General features: G+C 39.7%; 1 protein-coding gene across 1 annotated transcript in view; it reads right to left on the minus strand.

The window, feature by feature from the left end:
- Positions 1 to 20308, minus strand: part of LOC114708969 (transmembrane protease serine 11F) — an 86494-nt gene that overhangs the window by 30580 nt on the left and 35606 nt on the right. The window contains exons 3-4 of the mRNA XM_028892612.2: positions 4679 to 4833; positions 1133 to 1251 (exon numbers count right to left, since the gene is read on the minus strand). Of these exons, the coding sequence (XP_028748445.1) occupies positions 1133 to 1251; positions 4679 to 4833 (274 nt within the window). The remainder of the gene's footprint in view (positions 1 to 1132; positions 1252 to 4678; positions 4834 to 20308) is intronic.

Raw genomic sequence — 20308 nt, forward strand, 5'->3', positions numbered from 1 at the left:
CTAAAAATGAGTAGTATCTTTAAAGAAACAGTTTAAAGTTTTATTGAAATGGATCAAAGAAGTCCTAAATGAATTAGTTATTTTGTGCAGGCCTCTACATTTGAAGCAAGTTAAATCAAATCCCAACAAATATGTGTGTGTGTGTGTGTGTGTGTGTGTGTATTTGATACATAAAAGCAAAATTCAAGATTAGCCAAGATAAACCTGAAGAAGATTATAATCCTAGATGTATTGGATGTACTGGGTGTACATTCTGAAAAATGTATTTGAATCCAGAAATCCTTGATTATGATATAATGAAGCTATGAGAGAAGACCTGAAGATAGATTTCTTGGAGGCACTGAATCCCATTAAAAAGCCTCATCAGAAATGTATAGAGAAATGGGGAGGAAGACCTCGTGAAGATGGATACAGAAATTAGAGATTTCATTATTATTCATTAAGGGATGATTGGAGTAGCCAGAAGTTAAAACAGATAAGGAGTAGCCCTTGCTATTGACAGAGTGAAAAATAGTTGTACAATGAAAGAGGTCATATGCCTCAGTTAATATGTTGAAACTTCATTTGTGGAGGGGCTGGCCTGACAGATAAGCATCAGAATGACTATTGTACCATAGTAGTGCTACCATAGTACTGCTTTTTACATTAGGGAGAAATGAATTTAATTCCTTAATTCAAACACACATGTGACTCAGTTTGATATAGTATAAATTTTAAATGTGAAAGGCAAAGCCAGGGTTTTAAAAGCCAATGTTATAGAATCAGAAATAATTTCTCATCCAAGTACAAATGGTACTGATGAGAAAATAATGATATCAATAACATTTTAAAATTTAGATCACCTGTTCATCTCAATATAGTACAACAATAATAAAATGCAAGGAACAAATTGAAAATGCCATTTTCAATATGTATTATCAATGTAGGTTTATATACAAATGGTCAAAATCATTAACAAACATTAATGGAAAAGAAATGCACATGGCAGATAACTATGGCAAAACTTAATTACTAAACAGGGAAATGAGAATTAAATCCTCAGCGAGATGCAGACTGCCAGCATGGCAAATTTGAATAGTCAAATTGTTAAATTCTGAGAAGGTTGTAGATCAGTATTTCCCATTGAGCTTACCATTCTCTCAATCTGATGACTTCTTTCTATAAACTCTCTTGATGACCTCATCCCATAATTTTCTTTGTATTTGATGTTTGTGACTTGAAAAGAGGCAAGGTAATAGAATGACTTATCATCTGAAAGGCAAGGAGAATGGGAGATCCTTGGTTACATGTACTAGGTTCTTTGTTTTTCATCTAGAACAAAGGTTACTGTAGAACTCAAAAACTCTACCTTATAATTTCATCATGGCAGTCAGCCAACACAGAAAATTTAGTTCCCAAAGAACACTGACTGATACTCCTCTTATAGATCCATATGCATATCAAAACTTTCCTACAGTTAGACATATACCATATAATGAAAAGTCAGTGTCAAATGAAGTCGTAAAAGTCATGTGCATTCATTTCTCAGAGAACTGCTAACATAGGTTTATCATACACAGTGTTTTGATGACACAGTTGCCTGAGTTTTGAAAAATCTATTCTCTTCATAATTCCCACTACCACGAGCAATCTAGTTTATGTTGTGTCATGGAGAGCAAAATCTACTGCCTTCTTAAGAGCATCCCTGTCGCTTCTCCCATTCTCCACACAGCAGCCAGTTGTGTCGAGAGCTGTCCTGGAGACTGCCAATTTGGCAATACCACTTGCCCACCAGAAGCCTTTCCTTTTTCCCATTACCATGGGAAGGAATGCCAGCCAATTCTTTTACTTTAACACACTGCATCCTTACTTGCATGGAACCTGCCTTCTTTTTGATATTCTTTTCTACATACTCAGAATTTGTGTTGAAGCAACAGTAAAATTGTTTGTGTTTTCCTATACTTAGTATCCCCCTTAAGATTTTGCTTCTCTATTACTTTCTCAGAAAATCTCTGTTGGAGGGTGCTCGCTACTGTTTTCATCCTATTCCTGACATCGTCTCTTTTCAAGATGCTATTTGCAGCATCGTCACTGAGCTACCAACCACAACTGCACAGCTATACTACACTTTGAAGAGCTCCTACTATAAATTCTAAAGATTTATGCTTTTTTTAAAAATAGGATGTCAGCCTCTGCAGGGGAACTTTGGACTACTTTTTATTCAAAGAGGAAGAAACATTTCTGATAATGATAGAAAAAAGAACACAGTGCTATGAGTGCCCTTAACTTTTTTATAAAGTAATAAATTAAGGAATATCTATTTCAAAACTCTCTACTTATTAACTACACAATATTTTATGTTAAAATTGACATTTTAATTTAATTATAATTCCATTTCAAAACATTTTCTAGATTAAAAATTATATCAAAGACCTGGATTGAGTAAGAATTACATTTATAAAAGAATAAACATATTCTAACTCTAATACCTACAAGTACTTGACATTATTATTTGTTTTTCTTTTTTTTTAACTGTTGTTTTATCTGGCTAAGATGGATTACTACCACAATTTCATATCTTCTTTTTCTTATTTATGAGTTAACCCTAAGATTTTTTTTAAGTCATAGTCTCTCTACATAGCCCTGGCTATCCTAGAACTTACTCTGTAGACCAAGCTTGCCTCGAACTCACAGAGATGCACCTGTCTCTGCCTCCAGAGTGCTGGGATTAAAGGTGTGCCTATACTCAGCTGGCATTTTGTTTCTTAAAAATATAGTTTAGTTATCAAAGTCAAAAGTTGAAAAAGATGCATCAACGATGCCTTTTTACATAAATAATCTATGCTCGATTTCAATTGTATTTATGGTTTCACTTTTAAGATCATGGCTTAATTCTTTGTCATGGATGAGTGGATGAATGAATCAATACTAAGTTCTAATCAATCACTGTTTACATGCAGTGTCTTAACAGATCCAAGCTATATCCCCACTCATATCTTCGCAAGATTTCATAGCTGAGTTCTCTTATAAGAGGTTCTATTATTTACTTCAATGACAGGTATTTTTTCAGTGATGTCTCTATGTATATTTTAATACATTTTAATATATTATAATCTCAAAATATAAAAAGTGATTTAAAAATCAATTAAAATGATGTAAAACACTAAGTTATGAATGGTTGTTGTCATTTTATTATTTTGCTATTGGAAATATTCCATGTCATACAGATAGAGTCTGGAATCAGCATAATGATGATCCAAAAACTGCTTTCACTGACTCTAAAATCCTTACATTTTGAAGCTGTGTACTGCAATTAAACGATGTGCAAAGCAAATAGGATTTTTTTTTTAAATTATATCACTTCCTCCTTCCCTTTTCTTCCCTCAAACCTCACATGTATACCCTTGCTTTCATTCAAATTCATGGCTACACATGCATATTCATAAATGCATAAATACAACCTGCTCAAGCCATATAATGTTATTCATATGCATATATTTTCAGGCTGACATTTGTTATTGGATAACCAATTGATGGGCTCTTCTCTGGGGAGACTATTTCTTCAATACTCAGCATCCTAAGTTGTCTGTAATTCTGTGTCTAGGGTTGCCAGTTCAATCCCTTGGGATGTTGTAGAAATGTAAAGGTGACTATAATAAACACTTAAATCATTATAAAAACTCTAAAGTACACTGTATATTGTACAATAATTATAGTAGTCATTTAATATGCAAAGACAGAGGTAAGTGCATCTTATCTGTGTGTCATTTGTTTTCATCTGTGATAGCGTTTTTCTATACAGTTAGAAATTAGTTCAGAGTTTTTCATTCTCCTTCAGTCATTAAGCAACTTCACTTTTCTTCAGATATAATGCTGGCTATGACTTCTTTAATATGTTTTGGAGTAACCGTTTTATATAACAAGCTTTTACCCTCCCCTTCCTCCCCCTTCTTTCTTTCCCTTCCCTTCTCCTTTCTTCCTCCCTTCCTTCCTTCCTTCCTTCCTTCCTTCCTTCCTTCCCTCCCTCCCTCCCTCCCTCCCTCCCTCCCTCCCTTCCTCCCTCCCTCCCTCCTTCCCTTCCTTCCTTCTTCTCTGTCTCTCTCTCTCTCTGTCTCTGTCTCTGTCTCTCTCTCTCTCTCCATTTCCTTATTTCTTTGTGGTATTGGGGATCTGAATCCACAACTTAGTGCCTCCTAGGCAATTGTTCTACTGAACAATATCCTCAGCATTCTTTAATTCTTAAATTTTGAGACAGGCTGTTCATTTGATGAAGCTGTTCTTTATCTCACTCTGTAACCCAGGTAGTCCTTGAACTTGTAATTCTCTGTCTTCAGTCTCCTGACCAGCTGGGACTACTAGCTAACACTACTGAGACATATCTATCACAAGCTTTCTGGAGGTGATTCATCAATATATTGATTCTGAGAAGGGCAGTCAAGCCCATAACTTGACATTATTTGTCCTTATTCTAAAGAATTTTTTTTCCTTTTTTAAAATTCTTCTTTGTGTTTCATTTACGTGTGCCTATCAGCATGGTGTCTATTTAAAATTTTAATATTTAGAAATGTGTAATGCAGGCTTTCTGTTCTTAGCAAACTACACTTTTACATCAATAAAATATTAGATTTACCATTGAATGTCTTCAAAATGTCCCATTTTATGCAACAGAGTGCAATAGGAACAGGGCCAGGAGATTTACCTTCAACAACGAAGTGAGTGACAATGCCAATTGTGATTCCTACGATTGCCGCGATTGCCAACGTGAAAAGAGACAGTCGAATAGGGTCCCAAAATTGTTGTTGTCGTCTGTGGTATTCAATTCGTGGGTATGCGGTTTCTGAAAATTCAACTGGTCTGAAGTAACAGAATGAAAAATGACAGCAATTCAGTAGACTTCATCACAGTCCTTTCTCAAGTGCATTTCCCTCTTTTTTTATTGAAAATAGATTCAGTGGAGAGAGAGTCTAAACCAGAGGTCTCCATTGGGTCCCTCAAAAGTCAGGGAACCCCGCAGAAGAGAAGAAGAAAAGATTGCAGGAGTCAGAGGGGATCGAGGACACCAGGAGAACAGGGCCCACCGAATCATGTGCATTTTCTCATGCTCATTCCTTTGTCTAATGATTGGTATTGCTAAGTAGCACTGGGTTACTTGAATCGCAGCGAGAACATTGTAATGTGCATACCCTCCCCAAACCACAAGCACAGTATGTATTAAGTTCTATCAATGTGATGATTTCTTTGGCCTGATTTTTGTGTGGCATACTGGAAATTCAATGCTTGGTAATGAAATATAAAGGCAACATTAAAAAATTTATACTTTAGAAATAATATTTAAGTCATTTCAAGAAGGCAGATTTTTTTAAGCACAACTTTGCATAGTTCCATCAGTTGTAACTGATTAAAAATAAAAGGCTTTAATAAAACTTAAAAAAAATAATCTTAAGAAATTAGAACAATCCATCCCTCACCCCAAATCCACAGACTGAGTGGGCCCATCCGCTGGGGAGGACTCCTCATGCTGTGGCTGGAAGCTGAATTTGCACACTCCTCACAGGCTCACCTGGGGAACTTCCTCAATACTGTCACCCTCAACTGGACTGGGCTCTTCTAACTCAGAGGTCTCTTCCCTGCCCGTGCCAGGGGCTGAGCACACTCCAGATGCCAATTTCTGCTTCCCTGTCCCCTTGGTAGAGGTCTTCAGGGTCCTGGCCTGGCACTATCTAACCAAATTCTGGGGAAATGGACCTTAGAAGCTGCACTCTCTGCTCCCTGGGGCCTTAGGGAAAAGAACCAGACCCTGGTGAAAGGGAGAGGAGGGGACTTTATTTATTTCTTTTTCTTTTTAGATATCTCCCTCTCTGAGTCAGTTTCATTTCCTTCCTGTGGCATGGTTTTTATTATCTGGGTAACAGCAAGCAACTGAGAAAAAAGAGAAAGAGAGATTAAAAAGAAAAGAAAAGAAGAGAAAAGAAAAATTCTTGATGGCTTGTTTTTAAAGTATCTATATGGACTAGAGAGAGAATGCTCAGTGGTTAAGAGCACTTGCTGCTCTTCCAGAGGACCTAGATTTGATTTCAAAGCACCCACATGGTGACTCACAACCATCTGTAACTCCAGATCTAGGGGATCCATCTTCTTCTTCTGGCCTGTGCTGGTACCATATTCATGTGGTACATAGATACACATGCAAGCAAAACACCCAGACACATAAGTAAAACAAAATAAATACAAAATAGTTTTTAAAAAAGTAACAACATAGGGGGGCAGTGGTGGTGCACGCCTTTAATCCCAGAACTCAGGAGGCAGAAGCAGGGGGATCTCTGTGAGTTCCAGGCCAGCCTGGTCTACAAAGTAAGTTCCAGGACAGCCAAGGCTATACCAAGAAACCCTGTCTCTAAAAACCAAAAAAAAAAAAAGAAAAAGAAAAAGAAAAGAAAAGAAAAGAAAAAAATAGTAACAGCATCACTTGCAAGGCATGATCCATGATCAGGGGTTTTGTATTTTGTGGGTATCTCCAGCAAAATCTCATAACTTATGAGTTGTACTTGATGACATTCCAGTATTTCTATGACTTGTGTCGCTCATTTGTCTCAGTTTTCCTGGACACTACTTCTTCTAGGGGATAGAACATCTTTTTCCAACAAAAAAAAAAAGTTGCAATTTACTTAATTTCTGATTTCTCAAATAACATTCAGTGCTATGGTTTTTGTATTTTTATGAAAACTTTTTATTTGACAAACATGCATTGAAAATGTTCACTAGTATAAAAACAATCCTCATATTGTTGCTTTTGACATTAAAATGCTTTACAAATCATTGTGTTTACCTAAAGGTTTTGATATGTGCTTTGCCTTTAGAATACTCATACTTTAGTAGAGGAGAAAGACATGGAAACAAGTTGTTGCAGCTCGGTTTTTTTTTTAAAGATTATATAGCAAGCAAACCTTTGGAGGGATGTGGTAGGAGGTTTTTATCAAGATGGCTACATTGTGTGTGTGTGTGTGTGTGTGTGTGTGTGTGTGTGTGTGTGTGTGTTTCTTCGTTTCTTTTCGAGACAGCCACTCACTACATTGCCCTGAAGGACTTGGAAGTGCTATGTGGACAAGACTGGTTTTTAACACACAGATATCTATGTTGATCCCTGACTGTGCCTTGAGGGTTCTGGGATTAAAGGGGTGTGCTGTTGTGCCCAGCTTAGGCTACATTATTAAAACTTTGAGGAATCACTAGGTATGAAGAAAAAGAACAAAGAAAACAGAATGTGAAAAAGAAAAACTGAAAGGGTGAGATGTGAGGGAGGGCTCCCTACTAATAATTGGTATCAGAAATAAAAATATAAATAAAATTAGGCTTTTGCCTTGAAGAATTTATGTTCTGCAAAGTGTATGCAGACAGGAAGCCTTTTCCAACACTACAGTACTAAAATAGAATGGAGTACAATAGGCTGCTGTAAACCCAGAAGTGTGAGGTTTATAATCCCTGCAGGTAGGTGGGCAACCCAAATTGTGATCAGGTAGTGAACATAGCATAAATCACACAGGTGTGGAAGGGATGGGGATTAGGCAAGACATGGACTGATATGTCAGGATCGAGGCTGTGTTTAAGAAACAAGAGAGAGGTGGCGAACGCCTGGACTGAGGTTGCAGCGTGGGAAGGAAAGGAGAACACACATCCAGCTTTAATCCTTGAGCCTTGCTGAGTGATTGGTTGGGTGTGGGACAAAGAAACGATTATCGGCTCATTAGAGTGGATGTCCAGGCAAATAATTGTGCTTCTAGGAAAGATGAGGACAATTAAAGGAAAAGGAAGTGCTTCCAATTTAGGTATCAATAATGTTGATAGGATGCTCAGCTCGAGTCAGCTGGAAACAATGTCTTCACTTTTGTATCACCAATGACTATTCATATTTCAATGAAGGCAACTCTTAAGGTTGAAACTGCACAACCCAGAAGAAAAAAATCCTCCACATTCCCATGAGCATTGCTTTGCTTCTTACCCACAACACACCTATTTCCAAATCAATGCCAGTAAGTATTCTTGATTGTTTATTTTGTATATGTACCTAGTATTATCATTCATTTGTATTCTTAGTCCCCATTTCTCCATGTTTTCTTGATTTCATTCCTGTGGCTTGACCCTTTCAAAAATCAGGAGAATCAAATTTTACCAAATTCCTTGTGATGATAGCTAAGCATCACATCATAAGATGCACCATTGTAAAAGAGACCCTTTTTCGTTTATCACAGTCATATTTAATTTTGAAACATATTTCTTCTATCATTGACTGCTTGTTTTCATCCTGATGGGGCTCAAATGGTAAATTCTGTCCCATAAAAGTTGAAGTGTCTTTTACCTAATATGTCTGTCCTGCGAACTAGAGCCTACAGGGACAGCAGGAAGATGCCACCCAATCACTGAGGAAGTAACGTTCATCAGCTCACGAATTGCTTCCTCAAGTGGTCCATGTGTTGGAGACTTGGTCCCCAGATGATGGTGTGTCAAGAAGAAAACATTTTTTGCCATGCCATTCAGCCACAATCTTCACCATCACCACATTCTAAGAACAAGGGAGCAAGTCCATTACACCCAGACACCTCTGAAACCCTGAGTCAATGAGTCTTCCTGTAAGTTGTTTATCCCAGCTGTTTCTTTTTTTAATCAATGAACAAAGCCTAGAACACTCGAAGCAGGGAAAAGATTCATAAAAAATCCACCTAGGTAGCACTAGGGAGAACTGGCCCTGCCCCTCACCAACTGCACCATTCTGGAGAGTGGGCTCTGTACCTCCCCAGGCAGCACAGTAGAGCTGTCCCTGCTAACAGGGGTGCAGGTGAGCCAGCCTTACATATGCAAGAGTGTAAGAGCTGACCCCCCCCCCACTTGCTCCTGGCCCCTGGACACCTAGACACCTACTACAGGCAGTAAAAGCTGATCCTGGGTCAGGCCCTCTGAATGGGTGAGACAGTCATTTGGCTTGATCTGTTTGGGAGGCAGCTGTGCAGTGGTGACGGGTCCTGGGCTTGTTGCATGAGTTGGCTGTTTGAATCCTGGGACTTATGCAGGGATGCTTGGCTCGGTCTGGGAGGGGGGGACTGTACCTGCCTGGACTGAGTCTACCAGGTCGATCCCGGTCCTTGGGGTAGACCTTGATCTGGAGGAGGTGGGAATGGGGGGTGGACTGGGGAGAGGGGGAGGGGGGCGGGAGGGGCAGAGCAGGGGAATCTGTGGCTATTATGTGGAACTGAATGGTATTGTAAAATAATAATAATAATAATAATAATAATAATAATAATAAAGCTGATCCTGGGGTCATTAGAGTGGGGAAGCTGACCTTGACCCTCACCAGCTGCAGCACTTGGGAGAGCAGGACCTGTGCCTAGCCCAGGCAGCATAACAGAGCTGACCCAGCTGACAGAGGCACAGGTGATCTGGTGCCGCCTGGAATGCACATGGAAGATCTGCCCCGCCCCCTTCATCTACTATATGGTGGAATGGGTGAGGGAGAGATGACGTCTCCCTTTTCCCACCCCTCACTGCCTAAGGTGGGTGGGAGAGCTGGCCCTGAGGTCATGAGAATGGGAGAATTGGCACTGCCCCCGAATGGCAGCAGGACGCTGGAGAGCAGGCCCTGCACCTTGCCTAGGCAGCACAATAGAGCTGACCTTTGTTGGCAGAGGTGCAGGTAAGTGTGCCTGGGGGGCATGAGAGCAGGCAGACTGACCCCATGTTCTCTCATCTGCCATGTGGTGGCATGACAGGGGAAAAAAAATGTCCTCCCTTCATCATCACCTGTGGCAAGTGAGAGAACTGGCCCTGGGCCCAGGAGAGCAGGAGAACTGGTTCTGCCCCTCACCAGCTACAGCCCACTGGGGAGTGGGTACACATGGCACCTGACCTGGGCAGCACACTAGAACTGACCCTGCTGGCGAGGGTGCAGGTGAGCCAGGCCTGTGGGCATGAGAGCAGGAAAGCTGTCCCCAAGCCCTCCCTTGTATGCCATGGGATGGCAAGGGTAAGGAAAGTATGCCCCCCACCCCTTGCCACCTGAGAAAGGTGGGAGAGCCAACCTCAGAGCATAAAAATGGAAGAGCTGGTGATGCCACTCACCAAGCACAGCAATCTGGAGAGTGGGGCCTGCACCTCACTTGGGCAAAACAATAGAGCTAGCACTGGTGGTGTGAGTGCAGGTGAGCAGGACCCAAGGATGTGAGAACAGGGGAACTGGCCTCACTCCTTGCTGTCTGCTACATTGGGTGAGCTAGCTGGGGCAGTGCTGGAGAGCTTACCTGGGTGGTGATGGTTAGGGAAAGCTGGCAGGCTGACCCAGCTACCACCCAAGCACAGAACCAAGACTATGAATTAGCCCACCCCTACAGCTGCTGGAGCATGTGAAGGGGTCAAACCTAAAGAGCAGGGGTTGAGATATAGATGTCCCAGTTAGGGTTGGTCACTGAGCAGTCTCTTATTCTTAATACTTTTAGCAGTTGGAGTTCTTAGTGTTAATCACGGAAAAAAAAAAGAAAAAAGAAAAAGGACAGAGGGATGAAAGATGCACTTGTCAATAGATATATTGATCAATAACTAGAAGGTAGTGTAACTGGTGTCTAGTTAGCAAAATAATAGTAGTATGTTCTCCCCTTGGGCCTATGACTTCTTTAGCATAGTTTTTTTTTAATCCTTTAGAACTGTTCCAGGCATGGGATCAATCTTGTGAAACTGGCCTTAAATACAATCAGAAAGTAGTTGGTTACTCTTATAATATTTATGCTACTGTTGCACCAGTAAGTATACCTTGCTAGGCCGGTCACTATCATAACTCATGGGATTCACAGCTTGGTGAGATCAGTCATCACTTTTCTCCTTTGGTAGCATGTGTTGCGCCTTCCAGCACTATGGAAATTGGTCAGTAGGGATGAAGCCTCCAGGTCATTATTAGATTTGTTTCTCCATATTCTATGACTCAAGTATGTGATGCCTTCATCAATAGGCTCTCATCATCAAGTTCTAGAAGGTAGCCAAGAGCAATGGCAATAGGCTGTAGTGTTTGAGGGCACATGGCTCCCCACTGATCAACAACTGCAAGAGAGGTAACTGGTTCTTGACACTGGGCTCTTTATTTGATAGTCTATTGAGCCTAAGAGGAACATTGTTCTATTCTTACAGGACACGTTCATCTAAACTCTTGTCTGTATATGTGGTTTGTATATCTACAGCAGTAGGTTCCCATATGCCTTTTCCAAAGGACATTAGTGTTAGTTTTCCTTCCCTATACTCTTTCCCCTACCCTACCTTCCTGTACACACTTCATTTAATCCTTCTTGATTATTATTCCTCAATCTCCCTTTATACTACTTATCTTCTATCTCCCCTTCCTTGAAAGATATTTTAAAATAGTGATATAAATAAAGTTTGACAAGAGACCATAAGCTTCTTTCAGAAAAAGAACAGTATGTCATACCACGTTTTATCTAAACCTGATATATATATATATATATATATATATATATATATATATACCCTGACATAAATATTACTGCCTTTCATATGAATGAATAATAGCAAATAAGGGAAATGAAGTCTATACCTAATTCCAGGAGAAATTGTTTATATGCAAAATCTAAAGAATATTAAGAATTATTCTTTAGATTCAAACTGATTTTAAAGCTGATCACTAAAAATAATTATTTATAAATTAACAAAGAAAATGGTCCATATATATATATATATATATATATATATATATATATATATATGCATGCATTGTGGAGTATTTGTACACTGTGTGAAGATGTATTTCTGTGATTGATGTAATAAAATGTTGAACAGCCATTAGCTAAGAGGAGATTATAGGTGGAACTTCCAGGCAGAGAGAGAACTCTGGGAAGAAAAATGTCAGAGTCACCAGACAGACGTGGAAGAAGCAGGATGAGCAGTATGGAGAAGAGGTAGCGAGCCTTGGGAAGAACCTAGATTGAAAAGTATGGGCTAATTTAAGTTATAAGAACTAGTTAGGAACAAGCCTAAGCTAAGGCTGAGTTTTTGTAATTAATGAGAAGTCATGTCATTTGGGGCATGTAGAAAAATAATCCAACTATATATATGGATATATGTAGTGAATCTAAGAAAAACTGAAAGGTTACTTTGATGGTTACAGCAGTCTGATTTGGTTCAGCTGATGGCACCATGTTAAAAATGTAATCAGTAATAGAATATATCCTTCCCTAGAGTATCTCCCCGTCTATGAGTTTCCACATTCCTTCCTTCACACACACACAAAAGGTAGAAAACTCAGCCTCAACTTGACCCATCAGTAAAGCCTTGGTACTGATCCCCAACATGCACAGTAGCCTCAAGTCCAAAGAATGAACAGTCTAGCACAATAGGAAGAATGCCCTCAAGATTATGGAAACTGACTCTTTCACTCTACAGGGAAGACCTGAGGACCAGCAAGCCAGCAATCTCCGACCCCTAATCCTACCACTCTGCCACCAGTGGCCCTACTCTACCCAGTGAATGACTCCAAGAACTTGAGAACTGGTCCACTAGGGCAGTGCATACCTCCAGCAAAGTCACACCATTGCCTCCACGTAATCCTGTGGTGTATCTCATCAAGGTACTTTCAGACACACTAAATCTGATTATAGCTTAAAAAAATAAATAACATGGCACTGTATCTCAGTACTCACCAGAACCAAAGTCAAAGCACCTTGCCCAATCAATACTCATATTTCATTGGAAGAAAATGCCTTTCCTTTCAAAGATTCTCCATGAAATTGAAAGAAGCAGCTATTTGACTTCACAGATATCAATATAAAGACTCAATAAGCGCCTTCAAAGAAATAGAGCAATACTCTAGTAATAGTCCCCAATGTTAAATCTTTAAAGTGCTGAAAAGACAATTGAAAACAATTATTTGAGGGAACTCAGCTAGAAACAAGAGACTACAGATGAACAATTCAACAATGACAGTACAATAATGGTCTGAATGACACAAAGCAAAAGATAAACAGGCTAGAACCCACAGCCCCAGAGAAGCTAGGTAAAGAGGAGGACCCTGAGAGGGATACACATAGATTGACCTAGGAAGGAGAAGGGGTTAAGATCTCCTGGGTAAACTGAGAGGGTGGAGAACAGGGGGAGGGGATGAGGATAGGAACATGAGGGCTTGAGATGGACCAGCTTGGGGAGGGACAGAGAGGGAGAACAATGAAAGAGATATCTTGACAGAATGAGCCATTATGGGGTTAGAGGAAAATCTGGTGCTAGGAAAATTCCCAGGAGCCCACAATGATGTCCCCAGCTAAGACTCATAGTGATGGTGGAGAGGGTGCCTGAACTGGCCTTCCCCTGTACTCAGATCAGTGACTACCCTAATTGTCATAATAGAACCTACGTCCAGCAACTGATGGAAGCAGATACAGAAACCCACAGTCAAGCACTTGACCAAGCTCCTGGAGTTCAGTTGAAGAGGGTGAGGAGGGACTATAAGGGCAAGTGGGGACAAGATCATGATGGGAAAAACCACAGAGACAGCTGACCCAAGCTAGTGGGAGCTCATGGACTCTGGACTGACAGCTGCGGAGCCGCATGGGACCACAACAGGCCCCTTGAATGAAAGTAACAGATGTGTGGCTTGATCTGCTTGTGAGTCCCCTGGCAATAGAACCAGGACTCATCCTGAGTACATGAACTGCCTTTTTTAGATCCCATTCCCTATAGTGCCATGCCTTACTCAGCCTTGATGCAGTGGGGAGGGGCTTGGGTCTGCTCCAACTTGGTATGCCAGCCTGTGTTGACTATTCAAGGAAGGACTTACCCTCTATGAGGAGTGGGTGGGGGGTGATGGGGTAAGGTGGGGGGTAGTAGGAGAAGGAAAGGGAGGGGGAACAGAGGATAGTATGTAAAATGAAAAAAACTTTAAATAAACAAGTGTTAAAAATAATGGTCTGAATAAATTCAATACATAAATGTATATGAGATAGCATGCATAACATATTATACAGATATATAACATATTCATTGTCTTTAAAAGAATCAGACTGAAAATATATCAGGGAAGCAGAGCATTCGGTAGTTAAAATAAAACACAGTTGACAGTCCCAACAAAAGAGTAGAGAGAGCAAGTGAAACAGTTTCTGAACTTGACTACAGGTCTTTGGAACTAAAGCATCAAATGTGGAAGCAGGGCAGAAGATTGTAGATTGCTATGCTACAGCATGTAAAATGATGCAGCATTTATGGTGCACTGATGTTGGTATTTTCACGATGAGACAAAATAATTGTGCTAACCTTATGTATTTGAAAGAAAAGGAACAAAAATTAGAGGACTGCAAAACACGCCCTTGGTTTTGTCAGAAAGCATGCGAGGGGGCATTCTTGGCTGTGAGTGACTGCAGTGGCATAAAGAACTGGTGACATGATGGGGACTGGGGGACTGTCAAGTACACTTTGGTCATCAAAATAAGCTCCCTATCAGCTAAAAATACCTGGTTTAGCAGACAATAAGGGTGAGAAAAAACTGCAAGATATGGAAAGAAGCTATTTAGCACCTTGCTTTAATGTTAGAGTGTGGGATAGCTTTGCATGTGAGGGGAAATGTCATCCTATTATATTTTAATGACACCGTAGAATAAAAACATAAGCTATTTCAAGAATTTGTTCATAGTAATTACATACATTTTCTGAAAATTATTTTTGAAGCTTTAGAACAACACACAGTATTGTATTCTTCATAGCTGACTTCAAAAATCATCATGAGCATGTCAGAGCACTCAGAAACAAGTCCCTCCAATACTGTAATACAGAAAAGTTAGCGTCACCTCTTGTAAGAGCTCCATTTACAAATGTGTTTAGTAATTTAGTTTACTTTGTATGAATATAAAAAACATTGGGTAGTTTCTTCTATGTTCTTCAAAAATCTGTCAAGCTCTTCAAATATTTTATTTTTTGAATTACTATTTGAGATTAATTAGAATTATTATTTTTTGCCCCAAGAAGATATAATGGGCTATCATGTACCCTCCAAAAATATTGAGAACAGATCATGTTCGATGTTTCACCTAACTGATTATCCAATAACAAGTGATCAGTTCTAAAAACATATACATTCAAGTAATACTAAATGGACTCAGCATGGTGTGTCGTGTGTGTGTGTGTGTGTGTGTGTGTGTGTGTGTGTGTGTGAGAGAGAGAGAGAGAGAGAGAGAGAGAGAGAGAGAGAGACAGAGAGAGAGACAGAGAGAGAGAGAGAGAGAGACAGAGAGAGAGAGACAGAGAGACAGAGAGAGACAGAGAGACAGAGAGAGACAGAGAGACAGAGAGAGACGGAGACAGAGACAGAGAGACAGAGACAGAGAGAGAGAATAATTAAAGAATGAAAGACGATGAATTTGAAGAGGAGTTGGGCAGGACACATGAACAGGAAGAGCAAATGTGGGAAGCCAGGAATGTGGGAGGTAGAGGAAGTATTGAGTGGGTGTGTGTTGTTGATATAAGCATAGTCATGCCACACACCCCAATATCTAGACCCATGGAAATGGCAAATCCTTCTCTGGGTGAGAATAAGAGGCATAACAGAACCTTCCTCTGGTTCAAGTATGAGAGTTTTCAAACAAATGTTGACAGTGTGTGCAAACCATCAACTGAAGCTCCCTTTTCTGTGATGACTGGAGCCTGAGATTGTGCCTCTGCTGCCTTGTTCTGCCGTATACAATAAACCTTCATCCTCAATTTAGATATATAAAATAAATTGCTGAGTTTCCAGGTTGCTGTTATTGATGGTGCGTATCCATCACAGTGCATGCAGTCCAGACAGGTCTCAGCTTTTCTATACTTATGTTTGTATGTCTGTCCTTTCTTCATTCCCCAAACAATGCAGGATGCAGCAGGGAACATTACAGTAATGTAACTATATTTTAATTTTTAAAAAACCAAAATTAAATGTATATGTGTGTGTATTGAGAACAGAACATATTAAATGAGTTAAATTATCTCATTCATGGAGCACATGTTCATTAAACATCTACTGTGTTCCAGACATTATTTTAGGTACAAGAGATTTAGCATAAATGTATATATATATATATATGTGTGTGTGTGTGTGTGTGTGTGTGTGTGTGTGTGTGTATACATACACACTCATACACACACACATTTTGGCTTCCAGTAGGAAAGAAAGACGTAGTGGACACAGACAAATTTATACAGCAATGTAAAATACTAGGGAAGAGGAAAGAATTAGTGTAAGAGAGGTGGTTAGATTACATTGAGCAGGAAAGAACATTTTGAATGGACAAAGGAAGATGTAAACAAAGTGAAAAATAGAGCCATGTAGATATCTAAGGTTCGTTCTTCAACCAGCAAAAAAGAATGATGAGTCTAAGGGCCTAAAGTTGGAACAGTGAAGTATTTGCAGAGAACAGAAGTTTGGTGTGGACAATGTGTAGTGCATATGGGGAAAAGAAGATAATGAGGACATTGAAACTAATTAAAACAGATTATAATCTGGAGATCAGCAGGTCATAGTAAAGACGTCATGAATTCTCAATCAGAAGGGAATCCATTATGGAGTTTTGATCTGTGAGCTGGAATAATTTCTTTACAAAGATCACCTTCTCAAGAATGCAGTGGATCAGGGGAGGATGTGATGAGTGCAAACAGCAAACCATCGAGAGGACCATAGCAGTGTAGCAGTAACTCTGGTGAGAGATGATGATGGCATGGACCAGGACATTACCAGTAAGATAAAAATTCATCCCTGATAGAATTTCCAGAAAAAGTTGAAGAAGTTCCTAGGCTCCCTGATAGGTTATTCAATCCCAAGTCGTCAGTCATAAACACATGTTTATCTCAACAACACACACACACACATTCACACACATTCACACACAAACACACACACACACACACACACACACACATCTATGATGAATAATTTGGGAGGAAGGAAGTGGGAAACAGGAGAGGAGAGAAGGGGGTGGAAATGATGTAACTACAATACAAATTACGAAATTATTTTAAAAACTTAAATCATAAACATGACTTTAGCCTGACCAGAGTTAGTAATATGTAGGACTCCAGTGGCCTTACCATAATATGAGCAGAGTAAAATCTATTTCTCAAAATAATCTTCATACAGAATGCTCATCTATAGAACAGATGTTAGATAGTTGTTTTGAGGTAGAGAAGGAAAACAGAATTCTTCCAGTATAAAATCTCACTACCAGGCAGACCTCTGAAACACAACGGAGACTTTGCTGTGGAATTCCAAATTGATATACAAATCCTTCAGCAAGACCCTAGGATTCATGTGTAATGTAAAACTTGGAAGTTGAACTGTAACATGGACCTGATTCACCTTTGTCAGTCTTTTCCCAGTATGCACCCAGGAAACACATCTTTGTTTTTAACTATTGTCTCCATAAAGTCTTTTCACTTCCAGGGACAAGAAGCCAGGTGCTGGTTATAGTTATGAGTCATTGATGCATTGTCTTTCTCAATGCCTCAGAAAACAGCTGCATTAGTCAGTTTTCTTTCACCATGACAAAACACCCAAGTCAGTGAACAATTTTTTTAAAAAAAAAAAAAAAAAAGGCTTATTTTGCTCAAGTAGTTGAAGTTCTCAGTATATGCTTAGTTAACTCCATTGCCTTTGGATCTGTGGAAAGGCAGTTCATCACCATGAGAGTTAATGGCAGAAGGGCAGTCAGGAAGTCAAAGAGAGGAAGAGGAAAAATCCATGAGGGCATGACCTCAGTAATTTAATTGCCTCCCACTGAATTAATCCCATTTAATTTCACCTCTCAAAGGTTCTGTGAACTCTCAAAAATGCTAAGCTATGCCTTCTGTAGACATTAAATACTCAAAATATGCCAAGGAAGAAAAAGGAGACAGACAAGTTAGTTTTTGAAAGTGAGACCTGCTTTCTCTAAGACTAGCTGCTAATACAAATGTATTAAGTATAGAGGAAGGGACTGAATTTCCTTCTCAGTTTTACCAACCAGCTATATGAAATCAGATTTTACAGGAAAACATAATCTACAGGAAAACATAACTCATTTTAATCACCAATGCTAAAATTATCTGTATTCTGGCAACACTGGGTATTGTCCTGCCTACTCTTCAAATTTCTTCCAAAATTCCCTGTCTTTTCTTGTGTTATTTATCCTGATGATGGTTTTTAGATTTGTCTTCCCAGCTTTTACATCCATCCGTTGGCTATATTTTCATAGAGACATACAGAAAATATTGAAACCTTTAGTCACACTCCATGCATTTAAAAAGTATTTGCTACCTACTGTGTGCCTTGCACTGTGATAGGCACAGATTATTCACTGATAAACACACTAATGTTCTTGTTCTTCAATAAATGAAAATAATTTACGCTTTCTTCTACCAGTCAGCCTGAAGGTTACATGCCCGCACAACCTACTCTCACAAGGAAATGCTAGGGGCATGTTGATGAAGCATTTTCTACGTGTCCATCATAAGTCGATAAAAATCAACAAGAGTTACATAAGAGCTGATTATCAATTAGAAAGCCACAGCTCTCTGAGAACTTTAAAATTTCTGTTCCTCCTCATTTGGAATGAGGACTTTGATTTATGAACCAAGTGACAGCTATGGGCAGCTCATTTTTTTTATAAAAGTGCCAAAAACATGGGCTGGAAAAGAAATGGTACAGGGAAAAAAAGGTACAGGAAAAAATTGCATATCCACCTACAGAAAAATGAAATTAGATCCCTACCTTGCATCCTAAACAAAAATCAATTCAAAATGGACTAAAGTCCTTATTTTAAAACAGAAATGCTGGAACTTCTAAAGGAACACATAGATAAACTACTTCAGGACTTTGGTATAGGCAGCAAACTTCTGTACAGAATCCCATAGAAGCATAGGAAACAGCCCCAAACTGACAAATAGTACTACATAAAATTCAGAGCTTCTCCACAGCCAAAGAAATCACAGAAAATGAAAAGATAGCCTGCAGGATAAGAGAAAGATATTAATCAGCTATACTTCAGACAAAGCATTTAATGTCTAAAATATATTACAAAAAAATTTTTAAGTTAAAAATCTGAAAATAGGTCAGTTCGGGCTTTCTCTCGACCATTGACAGTAGTCTATTGTGGAGATATCTTTGTGGATTTCTGGGGACTTCTCTAGCACTTTGCTTCTTCCTATTCCCATGCAGTCTTAATTTATCTAGGTCTCTTTTTCCTTGTTCTCCCTCTCTGTTCTTGATCCAGCTGGGATCCCCCACTCTCCTAAGCTCGCTTTCCCCCAACCCTTGCCCTTCATTACCCACCCTCACATCCAGTTTGCCTATGTAGATCTCATCCATTTATCTGTCATTGGGCAATCCCTGTGTCTTTCTTAGAGTCTTCTTTACTAGGTAGCCTCCCTGAAGTTGTGAGTAGCAGTCTAGTCATCTAGTATCTTTACATCTAGTATCTACCTGTGAGTGAGTATATACCATGTTTGTCTTTCTGAGTCTGGATTACCTCACTCAGAATGATTTTTTTCTAGATCCATCCATTTGCCTGCAAACCTCATGATGTCATTGTTTTTCTCTGCTGAGTAGTACTCCATTGTGTATAGGTACCACATTTTATTTATCCATTCTTCAGTTGAAGGGCATCTAGGTTGTTTCCAGATTGTGGCTATTACAAACAATGCTGCTATGAACATAACTGAACATGTACCCTTGTGGTATGATTGAGCATTCCTTGGGTATATGCCCAAGAGTGGTATAGCTGCGTCTTGGGATAGATTGATTCCCAATTTTCTAAGAAAGAGCCATATTGATTTCCAAAGTGACTGTACAAGTTTGCATTCCCATCAACAGTGGAGGAGTGTTCCCTTTGCTCCACATCCTCTCCAACATAAGCTGACCTACTCTGGTGATCGGATGGTCGAACACCCTAACTGTCATGATAGAACTCTCATCCAGTGACTGATGGAAGCAGATGCAGACATCCACGGCCAGGCCCCAGGTGGAGCTCCAGGAGTCCAATCAGCGAGAGAGAGGAGGGATTATATGAGCAAGAGATATTGAGACCATGATTGGGAAAAGCACAAGGACAAATAGCCAAACTAGTGGAAATACATGAACTATGAACCAATAGCTCAGGAGCCCCCATGGAACTGGATCAGGTCCTCTAGATAAGTGAGACAGTCGATTAGCTTGAACTATTTAGGAGGCCCCCAGTCAGTGTGACCAGGACCTGTCCTTAGTGCATGAGCTGGCTGTTTGGAGCCTGGGGCCTATGCTGGGACACTTTTCTCAGTCTAGGTGAAGGGAGAAGGGGATTGGACCTGCCTCAACTGA

This window comes from Peromyscus leucopus, chromosome 10 (genome assembly GCF_004664715.2).
Source record: "Peromyscus leucopus breed LL Stock chromosome 10, UCI_PerLeu_2.1, whole genome shotgun sequence".
NCBI lineage: Eukaryota > Metazoa > Chordata > Mammalia > Rodentia > Cricetidae > Peromyscus > Peromyscus leucopus.